The 13,808-nt window shown below is 35.4% G+C and overlaps 1 protein-coding gene and 1 non-coding gene across 2 annotated transcripts; one reads left to right on the forward strand and one right to left on the reverse strand.

Annotated features, from left to right (window-relative positions):
• LOC109349972 (E3 ubiquitin-protein ligase At1g12760-like) lies at window positions 536-8,682 on the reverse strand. Its single transcript, XM_019591058.1, has 5 exons — window positions 7,942-8,682; window positions 4,829-4,948; window positions 4,540-4,672; window positions 1,344-1,508; window positions 536-960 (listed from the first exon to the last, which is right to left on the reverse strand). The coding sequence occupies exons 1-5, from the start codon at window positions 8,508-8,510 to the stop codon at window positions 787-789; spliced, it is 1,161 nt and encodes a 386-aa protein (XP_019446603.1). The 5' UTR covers window positions 8,511-8,682; the 3' UTR covers window positions 536-786.
• On the forward strand, window positions 11,917-11,990 carry TRNAV-AAC. The gene has a single exon. It is a non-coding gene; the product is annotated as a tRNA-Val (tRNA).

Consider the following 13,808-nt stretch of genomic DNA (forward strand, 5'->3'; position numbering starts at 1 on the left):
CAATCATCATCCTCTTGTCCCCTCATCATTGTCTTTTAGTACTAAGTAGCATTTCAAAACTAATGCTACTTAACATATGTCTAACTTCATTCGATTTTGTCCACAACTTTCATGGAACATTGTTGCCATCGATAAACTTTCTGCCACCGATGTAAGATGACTCCAAAACCATCATAACTTCGGAACTGTAATGGATTCAGCAAAACCACATTGCTGCCAACTTTTTGATAGTCATAAAGAATCAATTCTTCATTGGATTCAGCAATCCACAGAAAGCTTAAGTGACAAACAACCAAATGTTGTGAAAAGTCTTGGGGGTGCGATTGAAGAAACAAAGATAAAAAAAAATGAATATTTAATTTTTTAATTGACATAAGATGTTTTCATTTGCACGAGACATAGTTTGGGATACATAATGGGATTGGTTGAACTAAACATTGCCCAAACGGTTTTCAGAGACTGAGACACATAATAAAGCCTTTCTTGGGGACTGACAGTATACCTCTCAGACAATAAATATAGAAATAAAAAATCTACAATAAAATTGACTCAAGATAATTATTGTATACAATGAACAAAGCTAATATACAGAACCAGTTAGAGGACACCATAATCAAAACAACTACGTCTACAAACATAAACAGACACATAGAAGAGGCAACAACAACTGTAATGACCTGTATTAAAGTATTATTAACATGCTTTTTCTTATACTTGAACCATATCATGTGAACCAAACATAATCAAATTCACCAAAAGGCTGTTATGAATTTTTTCTGGCATCTTCTACACTTCCTCGTGACCATGGCTGGTACTTTTTAATATGTTATATTTGCAGAGGGGGCAAGTAGCATTAATATAGAGCCATTTGTCCACGCAGGTACAGTGAAAATGGTGACCACAAGGAAGTTGTCTTAGTTCAATCCCATCATCATATGCTGAAAGACAGATGCAACATTCCTATAGTTTACCACCCAAAAACATTACATTAGCAGAATAACAGGAACAGAGGGTGTATTATCACATCAAAATTATCTCATATATGCTTGAATCATTATTTCAAATTCCGCCGATGCAAAGAGTGATAGCCTAGCCACCACTATGAAGGGAGACGAAAACAGAAAAGGGGATGGATGGCCAAGCACATATTACAAAACATATATAGATATTGCATCCTCTAGTGTGAGGATGTGCTCAAAACTTGATTCCACACTTAAGATTATAATGAAGCCTGTGCTTGAAACATTACATGGAGTTCCCTTCGAATATATTGAAATCTAGCAACACAACCAGGATAAAGAAGAAAAGTTTATGCCAGCATATAACAAAAAAGTAAAACATACCGCATCTTCATCAGAAAGAACATGTTCAATAGGTGAATCAACCACACATTCAGTCATTATTCCTCCAGCAGATCCTTCGGTATTACCAGCAAGTTTCTCACCATTTTCAATTCTTCGGAATTTGAATTTTGATAACTGCTCAATGTCTTCTTTTGATGCCCCATCCTGCATTTTAGACCCACAAAAAAGGAGAGAAAGATGGGAACGAAGGCTAGAAAAGGAGTAACTAATATTATTCCATTTACCAATATTATATACATATTCCAAAAAAAAATATCACATAATATTCTTAAGCTGCAAGACAATATCATCATGTCCAGTCTAAAACTTCAGCTCAAATTTAAGAAACACGCATCATTTAGGATAGTCACAAACCAACATGTAGCAAACACAATGGATATATCGTATCAATAATTAGTGATACATTGACAATCAGGTTGTATAAAAACACATGATACGGCAAAAGTTAATCCTTCTTATAGATCCAAGAATGTAAAAAAAAAACGTCAATGATAGGAGTAAGGGAGGGCCTATAATTCGAAATGTATATAAAAGAGGGAAAAGGAAGGTTTGGGTAAGTAAATAGCAAACAAACTTCCCCTTTTATCCTTAGTTAGTTAATTCGGTTAGGCCTATAAATAGAAAGCTACCTTTGGTAGTTAGTTAGTTAGGAAAACTATTATTCTGATTTGGGGAAATGAGAGTGTGGGGTTGTGGAATCCTATAGTGTTCTTATCTTCTTCTACATTGTAATTCTTTCTACCTTCAATAAAATTCTTAGAACCCTAACAGAAATCACTTTGATTCTGGGTTAGGAGCAATATTCATTCTAATTTGTCTCAATTTCTCTTATTCTTGGATACCAGTATTTAACACTGGTATCAGAGCACCTTTCTTGGGGCCTGAGGAGTGGAACCACCATCGCTATTGCTGCTGAATTCGATTTATGGTGTCAACTAGAAGCATGGCTAAGGAGGTGAAAGTGGATCTCATGAATGCGACGATTTGCGATAAGAAAGGGAAGAAATTCGCCTTAGGTTAGAATTGAATGAGGCTCGAATGAAGAAAATAGAGGAATTGCTTTCTACCATTGCTGCGAAGCTAGGGATTGCAGAGGGGGATAACTCGATGGAAGAAGTTAGTGAAAATGGTGAAGAGATGGAAAGCAAAAGGAGTCATCAAGGTTTTGATAGATGGCATAAGATGGAGATTCCAATCTTCCATGGAGAGGATGCCTTCGGTTGGGTTCAGAAAAGTTGGAGAGGTACTTCAACCTCAGGGCCATTACAGAAGAGGAAAATGTGCAAGCCACAATGGTGGCCCTGGAAGGCAGAGCCTTGAGCTGGTTTCAATGGTGGGAGGGATGTAACCCCTCTCCTACATGGGAAAGCTTCAAAATAGTAGTGGTCAGGATGTTCCAACCTTCTATGGTGAAGAATCCTTTTGAATTACTACTATCTTTGAAGCAACAAATCAGTGTTGAAGCTTATGTTAAGGAGTTTGAGAAGTATGCGGGGGCTTTAAGGGAGGTTAACCAAGAGTTTGTAAGAGGAGTCTTCCTCAATGGACTCAAGGAGGAGATAAAGGTGGAAGTGAGGTTGTATGAGTTGACCACTCTGCATGAGATAATTCAGAAGGCTATACTCATTGAGCAAAAGAACATGGTGATAAGCAAGAGACCTAATCCCAACTATACTAAAAGTACAGGATCATTTAGAGGGGGGCCTTATAGCAAGACAGTGACATTAGAAGACCCTTCATCAACAAATAGTACTAGGAGGGAGGGCTCATCTGTGGGTAGTGGAGGGGTATTTCACAAAACCACACAAGAAGCAGAGAGTGTTAGGGGAAAGGGGGATTTCAGGAGACTCACAAGTGCTGAAATGAAAGAAAAAAGGGAGAAGGGGCTATGTTTTAGGTGTGATGAGCTTTTCACCAGGGACCATGTGTACAAGAATAAGCAGTTGAGAATGTTGATCTTAGCAGAGGGGGAGGATGTTGGAGAAAGTGGAGAAGAAGACCTAGAGAGCCTTAATTCCCTACAACTTTCCTTGTATTCTATGAAGGGGCTGACTTCTACTAAATCATGGAAAATAAAGGGTACTATGGGGTTGCATCCAGTGGTGATCATGTTGGATTGGGGAGCTTCTCACAATTTCATATCAACAGAATTGGTGAATCACTTACAGTTGAAGGTTGATGAGACAAAGGCCTATATGGTGGAAGTGGGAGATGGATACCACATCAGGTGTAAAGGTAAGTGCTCTCAACTCAAAATTTCCATGCAACAGTTAGAAATAGTACAAGATTTCTATCTGTTTGGGTTGAAGGGGGTTGGGACTAGAATGGTTATCCAGTTTAGGAGAGGTAAGGACTGATTTTGGCAAGATGAGGTTAAAGGTTAAACAAGGGGGGTCAGTAATTACAGTGGTGGGTGATCCTGCTTTAGCAAAGGAAGAATTACCTTTGGGGGCCTTCATGCAGGTTTTGTTAGAAGAAGGAAAAGGATTGTTGATATAGTGTGAGCCACTGAATCAGAAACCTGATATCGAAATTCCTACAGAAGTTAGTAAGGTGTTGCAGGGGTTTCAAGTAGTCTTCCAAGATCCCCAAGGGTTACCCCCTACTAGGAGGCAGGACCATGCAATTCATTTGAAGGAAGGAGCTGATATACCTCACCTTAGGCCCTACAAATGTCCTCATTACCAAAAAGCTGAGGTTGAAAGGTTAGTTGTTGAAATGCTTGATGCTGGAGTAATTAGACCCAACATTAGCCTTTATTCCAATCCCATCATCTTAGTGAAAAAGAAGGATGTGGAGATTCTGTGTTGATTATAGGGCCTTAAATAAGGTTACTATCCCTAACAAATTCTCTATTCCCCTAGTTGAGGAGTTGCTAGATGAATTGGGGGGTTCCAGGATCTTTTCCAAGCTAGACTTGAAGTCAGGGTATCATCAAATAAGGATGAGAGATGAGGATGTTGGTAAGACAGCTTTTAGGACACATGAGGGTGCAAGGATCTCAATAAACTCATAAAATTATAACACTTGGAGGCATAAACTTCACTGATTTTATTTAAGGCTCGGCAAATGATGCTAACTGAACCAAACTAGAGAAACAAAGACTTCTTAGAGACTCTAGATTCATATGTCCATATACCAACCCAAACAAGAACCTATAATAACCATGACTTGCCTGGTCTGCAACTGCATACAGAAGTGCAATGATGCATGGAAGGCAACAGCATACGGCAATGCCAATGATGCAGGCCAGTGCAATACAGAAAACGACAAAGAAAACATCAAAACCCAGGAAGACTATGCATAACCTGCAAAGCAAGTGCATTTTTGTCAAAAGTATTTAACTAAAATAACGGTAGATTAGCCACAAGGAAAATACATTACAAATAGAGTATATAGTGATTTATATATATATGATTATATATATATGCACAAGTTGCATGAGAGAGAGAGAGAGATCAAACCAGTAAAGCAGAGGAGAATCTTGAGCCAAACCTTGGCCACCGGCTGAAACCCAATAGAATCCAATGACCCACCAAATAAATGAAAACATTGTGTTGGCTGATTCCAAATGCTTCGCCATACTGCTTAGAAAAGGACAAACATAAAAATGTGTAGCATGCAGTGGGGCAGGGGGCAGAATACTCATGAATTAGTCAAAGATTGATAGTAAATTTACAATCATAATTGCTCCGTCCTTAATAAATATAATAACACAAGCTAACATAAATTGGACATATACTGCTTCAACCAGGGTTATCACGCACATGATAGTGCCGTTATCGCGCCATCATGTCGTATCACATGGCGCCGCATCGAAATTTTGTGGAGCAGCCTGTCACAACCACTATCGCCTCTTGTGACGGCTTTGATGCTGGGTTTTTCAGTGTCCCACACTTTTTTTCTTACAATCTTATCCTCATTTTAACTCATGAAAGCTCTGATTTGCCCTCTAACTCATCAAATTTCTATTTCGACTCTATCGTATCAAAAGTCTTTTTACCCTCACTTAAACTCCGCAGATCTCAATTTTACTCTTAGAATGGCTTCCAGACTGAGAAAACCCTTCTTCCTTGCATAAAGGCCTTGGCAATCACAGAGATCGACCTTCTTCCATGCCCAAACCATGGCACACAGATATTTTCACAACCTTCTGCACTCACAAATGCAAAGTTTGCAGCTTAGTATTTTCACAAACGTAAGTTCAAAACCTTGTGTCATCACTCGTCACCAATGCAAATCCCTACCCTTGTTTCGGTTTTATCCCAGAAGCGCCCATCTCCATTTCTACAAGTTCCTATTGGCTACACCTGTTTCGCATTCTCCGCACTCTGTTTTAGCAAGTTCCTAGCACTTGTTTCATGTGGCCCTTGCATATTCCAGTTTACGTTTCAGCCTTCTCTAGCAAAACCCACCTTTATTTTTTAATTACTGACATATAGTTATCCGCTATGCTTCACATTAATGGTAATTGTGTCTGTAAATCATAAACATGGAGTATCAATTATGTATATGCAAATATGTTTAACATATCTGCTCTCTATGGTATGGCAGCCACTATCTGCAGCTATATAACTAGATCACGTTTTGGGGTAGGTTGCTCCAAGCCACAATCAACGTTCAACAACTATGGTTTTAACTGACAACACTATTTATATGCATAAAAATAGAAATTTTCTCATTACTTCAAGTTAAGAGGTTAATTCATAATAGAAGAAAATCATATTTAAAAATGGCAAAAGTTATTAATCTTAAAGGCAATATATAACCCTTTTGAAATTAAACCGGGAAAACACAGCACTTGTCCTATGTCATCTTGTATCTACTACTTTACATTAAGAAAGTGTTTCTTCTCTGTCGTATATAAACTTACATAGTTAGACATGCGCTTTAGAAATTGAATAAAAAGATCTCTACAAATTGAGAATTTAGACAATTATCACGTGATAATCTTTACCATCTCTTTCTACAATTGAACTTAAATTTCCAGCATCATTCTCGAACACTCAAAGTAATTTGAGCCATACTTTAGCCGTGTTCAGATTTGAGAAGGTTTCAAGAGAAAGGTAGCCCAATTCAAGAGGTTCTCACTTGTTGGGATCCAGGGAAAGTAAATATACACAACCTTATGAACCTGTGACCTCCAGATCAGAAGTCAACAGCCTTGTTATTGCACTGAGGCTCACAATTAACAGGAATTCAAGATGTTTGAAAAAATCATTTTATATATTTTTTCACTGATTTCCCCCCCTAACTATTGAGAAAGTTAAAACTGCTATATGGGCTATTTGAAAGATTGACTGAAGGTTTTCTCAATTTTTCACCTAGCATAGGTATTTTTTTTACTTAATATATGACTAGAAGCACATACCATGAGTAAGCAAAAATTGCTATACAAGCTCTTTGAAATGCTCATTGAATGTCTTCTCCATTTTTCAACCAACATAGCTATTTTTTCTTAATCCAATTAACATATAATTAAACTCCATTTAGTTCAAAGGAGATTCCTTACAACATAGGAAATATATGAAAGCATGTTGGTTACTTTAATGGCATAATGGATATCCACTACTCCAGATTATATGGCTCAATCACTTGTAGCAACCTAAACCAGGATCAGGCATCAACTTAGTCTAGTGTTATCATAACTATGATTAACAGGAGCATAAACTAATAAATTATCGTTAGCCCTTCTAAAAAAAATTCTCATTATCTGCAAAATGCCACTCGATAATGAAACAGAAGCTTACTTGTAATCCTTTAATTAATAATATGAAAATGGACGATTAGAATACTACGAGGAAATGAGGAATATCTCTATGAGATAGCTATAACACTAAGAAAGACAAAGAACAAATGAAAAGTATCCCTTGGCTCCCAGAGCTTAGGGCCCAAGCCTACTGCCCAAATATTCCCAAACTGTTAGACAGATTCCCTCCCTCCACTATCAGTCAATAAAAAATGGTTTCTGGCCCCATCATTCCCCACTGAGCATAACAACCTCCTTTTATGTCTTATTTGGTCCACGGGGTAATTGGTCTAGCTTTTTGGCCCAAATCTTGTCTGGACCTACACTTTCTGGCACCATCAACAGTCGACTCAACATGCCATCAATTACATCAATACACCACTTTCATTACCTAAATACCAACTTATTTCAACCCAATAATTTACGAGTGGGGATTAAAATTAGAGTTGAAGTTGCATGGTGGCACTGCTGGCCATGGTCAGCTAATCCAGGCCAATGCAGTCCGCAATCACAGCCTCGTGCAATTGCAGCAACCACCAGAAACGAGATGCTCCGTCAGCATCATATGATACAGTCTGCAACCACTTAACAACCTATACTTACTCACTATTCCTGTCACAAACACGTCTCTAATTATAACTAGATTGTTTTGCTGGTTAAATAAATTTCACAAGTGATGTATAGCATCACTCATCCATTAAAGATAAGTTTAGCAATTAGCATCACTAAAGAAACTGAAAATTGAAAGAAGTAAATGAAAAAACTGAACCATAATATTTCAAAGTTAAAAATCACAATGAGTATGATTAATGCAGAGCATAAATTCACCTTGTACCCTCTTCATCCAATTGAGACAACAACCCATATTGTCCAGAACCAGAGCCTTCAATAGAACCAGAGCTCAAATCACTTCCTCCAACACCGTCCTGCACCACCGCCGCAGCATTGTTGGACCCTTCCCTCTGGTTCCTTCTCCTCCTCCGAAACTCAACACAAACACAAACCACATGAACCACGCATTGCAGAGCATAACCAACAAGCCACAACCTCAAAGGCATGATCGGAGTTTCAATCACACTCAAAACCAACACGGTAGCAACAGCAACGACGAACGCGAAATTCCAGAGAATATCGAGGACCACCACCGGCTTCGAATAAGCCCAATCGCTCTGCCGCTCCTCCAATTGCTCCGCCGCCGTTTCTCTCACCACCATAGACGGCTCTCGCATCATCCTCTGGCCACTCGCTTGACGGAGGAACCGTGCCGCTTGACGTAACCCTTGCCGGCGGCGGCTGGAGTTGGATTCGTCGGAGGAACCGCCGGAACTGGAGAGGAGCGGTGTCGGATCGATGTCGGCGTCAACGGTACGGTGATTCGGTGACCCTGTCGTCGCCATTAGGTTTTTTCTTCTTATTGAAACCGTGACTCGGTGAGTCGACTCAGGACATGTGAGATTTCGATTGTTACAGAAAAAGAGTTTTCAGAAATAACGATGTATCTGGCGAAGTATGTAACTGGAATCGAACATTGAATTGAAATGAAATGAAAATGAATAGTGCCGAAAACGGAAATGAAATTACGATTGATGTTTTTTTTCTTTTTATTTTCTTTTTTTCTTTTGGATGTGGAAATTGATATGCGGTTTTGGTGTCTATCAAGATCTCTATATACGGTGCGTTTTGGTCCTTTTTGTTTTGTTCGATAACGCGCATTTATGTGTGTGTTTTTTTCCCTTTAATACAAATAAGATCAAATAAGTATTTTTAACTAACTTCAAACATGTTAAGGAAATTAATTAAATTCCTTAACAAAAAAATAAGTATAGTAAATAAATAATTATGGAGTGTGTGAAAATATATACAAATAAATTCCTTAAATTCCTTAACAAATAATTATGGAGTGTGTGAAAATATATACAATTTTTCACATAATCGTATAGTAAATTAATAAGTAGTGTGAACAAAAAAAAATACAACTTTAAATGAAGACAATTTTTCACATAATACATGTTGACACTACTTATTTATTTACTATACGATTAAGGAATTAATCTATTTTGGAGTGTGTGAATGTTTATCCCAACAATTCTTGTTCTCATGAATTGAACTTTTGAATTTTTAGTTTTCACGAGAGCTAGTAAAACTTTACATCATTAAATCAACTCATTGTTGGTCATTTGAAGTTATATTATTAATACTAGCGTGTTGACAGCCACTATCGTGTCTGTCAACCCACTTTCCTATCATTTATAATGTATAGTTTGTATGTCATAAATGTCAAACATAATATTTTGTGTTAAATATTTGTAATCTACAGTTAAATTTATTTGATTGGTGTAATGTTCTACATTAAAGACTGATAGTCATAATGTAAGAATAAAAAAATAATTAACCAAATAATATGAGCATATATTAGGTAGAGAAACATTAGGTTATATATAATTTTTTGTAAAAATTAGAAAATAGTAAGGGCAAAATATGGAGAACCCCAAATTACACCATGATGGGTGGTTATTTTAGGTTTTCCCTTTATAAGTAGTATAGATATAAATGAGTTTAAATTTTGATTATATGTTAAAGATAAAATGTTACTGTGTTTTTTTTGTGTAACTAAAAACACTTGTAAAATACAACATGATTTCTAGTTCACCACACTAATAGAATATCATTGAAAGTTGTTCGATTGTCCGAGCCCAAGAACATGATTGATAGTACCACATCCAGACCCCAAGAAAATAAGCTATCCACATTTGAAGATTAAAGATTATATGTGCTAATTTATTAGTTAGAATTAGTTTATCTTTATTTAAATAATTTATCTTTAGCTTATTTTTAGTTTATCTTTAATTCATTAATAGTAGCCTCTTTTAAGATTTAGTTATGCATACTAGAGAATAATAAGTATTTTCATTCCTCAATTTTCCTTAAACAATTTTTAGTTTTTTTAACAATTGTTCTACTAGGGTTTCTCAAGCCCTAACAGAAGTTTTGGAACTAACTACTATTTTAGAATATGCTTAGGAAGCACAGGGTCTTTTAGATTTTTTCCCATTGCCTGCTTAAAATTAGCAAAGGAACAATGTAGATCTAGATTTGGGATTGGCAGTCCAAATATTACATTTCACTTTACTTATTCATTATATTTGTTCCTGTTATTGCAAATCATTTTTAGAAACTTAATACATATTCACACTTTATTTTTTAGTTATAATTATATTCTTATTCATATTTTATAATTTAGTTTTTAATATGCATTAAATAATTATTTTAGTTAAATTTAATTTTTATATTATTAATTGACTTGTTAAATTATATACATAATCTTAAATATCAAAAGTTTTAGAATAAATATGGAGTATATTTTATATTTTTATGAGTTTAAAATCTGAGCACTAACAAAACACATCATACACTATTAATTTGTATTGCTTTTATTTGACAGTCAATGATGATTAATAAATCAATAATAAATGGTTTATTGATAGTGTAAAAAATATTTACACTGTCATTATATATATTAAATCATTTTTTATAACTAAGTATACATGCTTTGGGATTTTCATCAAGTTTCATCAATGGTCAAAGATGTCTGCATGAATTTACAATTTATGTTTCATTCCTTCATGTTTAACTTTTTTAATTTTGTTTTGTGTGCTAAGATAGAATATAGCAAAAATGCAAAAAAGCATCATTCATGTCATGACAAACTATGGTTGCAATGAACTTCTTCTTTTATAATCACTATCGTGGAATGATTTACTATCTTAAATCATATTTCAAATAACATTTGATACCAATAAAAATATGTCATGTTAATTATAAAATTAATATTTCATTATTTTTTTATATTTTTGTTTTAATATTATTAGTGTAGTTTAGAAGATGATTTAATATAACAAATCCTATGACACTATAATTGTATTGTTGCAAAATAAAAGCAATTTGAAGTGATTACACTTTGACATATCAACAAATATGGTTGTGATATGTGTTCCCTTTGTAATGACTAGTTTTGTTTTTGCAACATTAAAATTAGAAATGTGCAAATCCAGACTAGTCCAAAAATAAAATTAAAATTCAGTCTAAAATAATCCAAAAAGAGTTAATTGTTATTAAATTATATTTAATTAATTTTAAAAATTGATCAGTCTAAATATGTTTTTGGTTTAAATTCTAGTAATCAAGTCGATTTAAACCACATCAAATTAATTTGGCTTATTTAGAATATGTACAAATAAAGTTGTGTGTTTACATATTTAACACTTCAGTTTAATAATATTCTAAATAAGATAGAATGCAAATTCAACCATCAATTAACCATATGATTGATTGAGTAATGTTCCTCCGTAAATGAACTATCGAAAATTTGAGGTATTGAGCGTAACTTTTTAAAATTTTGAAGGATAAAATTGGAAAACAAATTATTGAAAGTTACTTTTACATTTTGAACATTGCTTCAAGTAGTTTTGAAAAAAATAGTTTTCAAACATAAGAATGCCAAAAAAACCCATATGAGTCCCTGTAAAAATACTTGTAACAAGTACTCACAAATGTGTAAGTTTGAGAATGGAAAAACACTATCCACATTAACATCTCAATATCACTCCTATTATCATCCCAATTCAAACGCTACAAGTTCATTTTTTTTTTTTTGAAAGCTACAAAATCCTTTCTTTTTTTTAACGTAAAATATTTAATAACTTATTTACTGCGTCAGAAGAAACATCAAACTCCTTTCACTAAAGACGCCCACGTACTGAGACATAGTAATATATACTATAAGTTGGCCCCACTTAATATCAAGGTTTCGTGGTGTAGTTGGTTATCACGTCAGTCTAACACACTGAAGGTCTCCGGTTCGAACCCGGGCGAAGCCATTTCATGATTTTTCTCTTTTTGAAGACTGCAGGAAACTTCTTACATTAAGCCATTAAAATGGGAATGCATGTTGAGTACTCGAGTGTGTAGAGGTGTGCTATAAAACCAACATAACCATTAACTAGAGCAAATACGTTCTAAGCGCATTCTTTATGATTACAAAAATTTATCTTGTTAGAAATTTGAGAAAAACTAAAATAGACTTAAAAAAATACCATGAAAATGATGTCAATAAATTACCATATGTTTCAATAAGTATTTCTTGTGCATCTAAAACATAGGTTGTTATAGTAATATGCATGTCAATTGGACAAATGAAGCATTAAGTTATGGCCTCTGAAATATCCCATATGTTCTTTCTAAGACTTAGAACATGTTTTACAAAGACCAAGTTAGAAAACAAGATACTAGTCAAAACAAATGATGTATATGGCTCGGTCACGATACATCTGCTTGATGCATCTGACTCGATCAAGATGCAAGCTCCTAGTGTGCCAGCCAAGGTGTCTGATGCACATGTGTCTAATACGTTTGGCGCGGTCATGAGTGAAAGCTAAGGTGCCTGATGCACTTCGCACGATTACACCTGAAGTATGACACGATCAAGCTGACAAAATGCACGATCATGTGACCAACAGTTGAAAACCAGGGCTAGGGTCTGCACTACTTGCTATACATGTTATGTGTTTGGATAATCATTGAAAGAGTATTTTCGAAGTTAATTGGTTTGTTGAGTTTAGTTACTTCTATAAAAGACAACATTGTAACAATCAAAGTGTATTCATAATCATATATACTTATTTTAATGAGCTTGAATTGCTCTATTCATGAGCTTGAATTGCTCAACTTCTTATTCTTTTGTGTTAACATATACCATAGGAAGCCAAGATTGATTAAATATAAAATGATTGGTAACATGGCTTATAATGATAGTGCCAACATAAGGCAATAATAGATCATGAAACACACCACATACCATTAATATTTTATATAGAAGATTATAATATTTATGTATTATTGATGTAAAAAATTTATATAGAGTAAGTATATTAATTACCATTAATTTGTATTACTTGTATTGCATGTTGGTAAATCATTAGAAATTTCATTTCATAGGACCTATTTTTAAATGATGAAAAAAACTATAGCCGGTCATTGAGAACAGGGTGATGGCGGCAACCGTTGCGGGTTGACAAAGACTAACATCAGAGAGGGCATTATGGTCCACACATGGTGGTAATGGGTGCAAGTGTGATAATAACACATGGGAGGGTGATAGAGTGATGGTGGGTGGTAATTACAACTATGTCACAAGTCATTCTATGTATTGATTTGTTTATATTCACGTTATTTTTCTAAATGTTTTATGAATTTAATTAGAGAAAAAACATTTATAATAAGGAAACAATTTCAGTCTCAAGTCTCAACAATCTACCCACAAATTATATATATTTGTTTTGTATCCTATGATCCATTTGTGAGTTTAGTGTTTTGAATAAAGGAAAATGTTCCTACCCGGCGAACCGAAGAGACACATGCTTGGTCACCGAGGTGGGTCCCGCATCCAAGTCGAGCGAAGCTCGTGTAGAGTCTCCCAACATGCTCGCCCAACATCCTGGCAAACTGGGGGCAACTGTTCCTACCCAGCGAACCGAAGAGACACATACTCAGTCGCCGAGGTGGGTCCCGCGTGTTGGGACCACCAGAGTTGACCTGAGACAGCATGCCTCCAGTACCTCACCAACCCACCTGCCAACACGACAGACAGACTGCAGAACGGCTACCAAACCAGCCACAGGCTAAAAGACAAGAGTGGC

Source organism: Lupinus angustifolius, chromosome LG06 (genome assembly GCF_001865875.1).
Source record: "Lupinus angustifolius cultivar Tanjil chromosome LG06, LupAngTanjil_v1.0, whole genome shotgun sequence".
Lineage (NCBI taxonomy): Eukaryota > Viridiplantae > Streptophyta > Magnoliopsida > Fabales > Fabaceae > Lupinus > Lupinus angustifolius.

Excerpts from the sequence above, each read along its gene's own strand:
- LOC109349972 (XM_019591058.1), bottom strand. The coding sequence starts at position 8,510 with ATGGCGACGACAGGGTCACCGAATCACCGTACCGTTGACGCCGACATC. Across the intron at positions 4,949-7,941 it reads TTGGATGAAGAGGGTACAAG|TATGGCGAAGCATTTGGAAT; the intron begins GTGAATTTATGC and ends TTTTCTAAGCAG. Across the intron at positions 4,673-4,828 it reads GATTCTCCTCTGCTTTACTG|GTTATGCATAGTCTTCCTGG; the intron begins GTTTGATCTCTC and ends CTTGCTTTGCAG.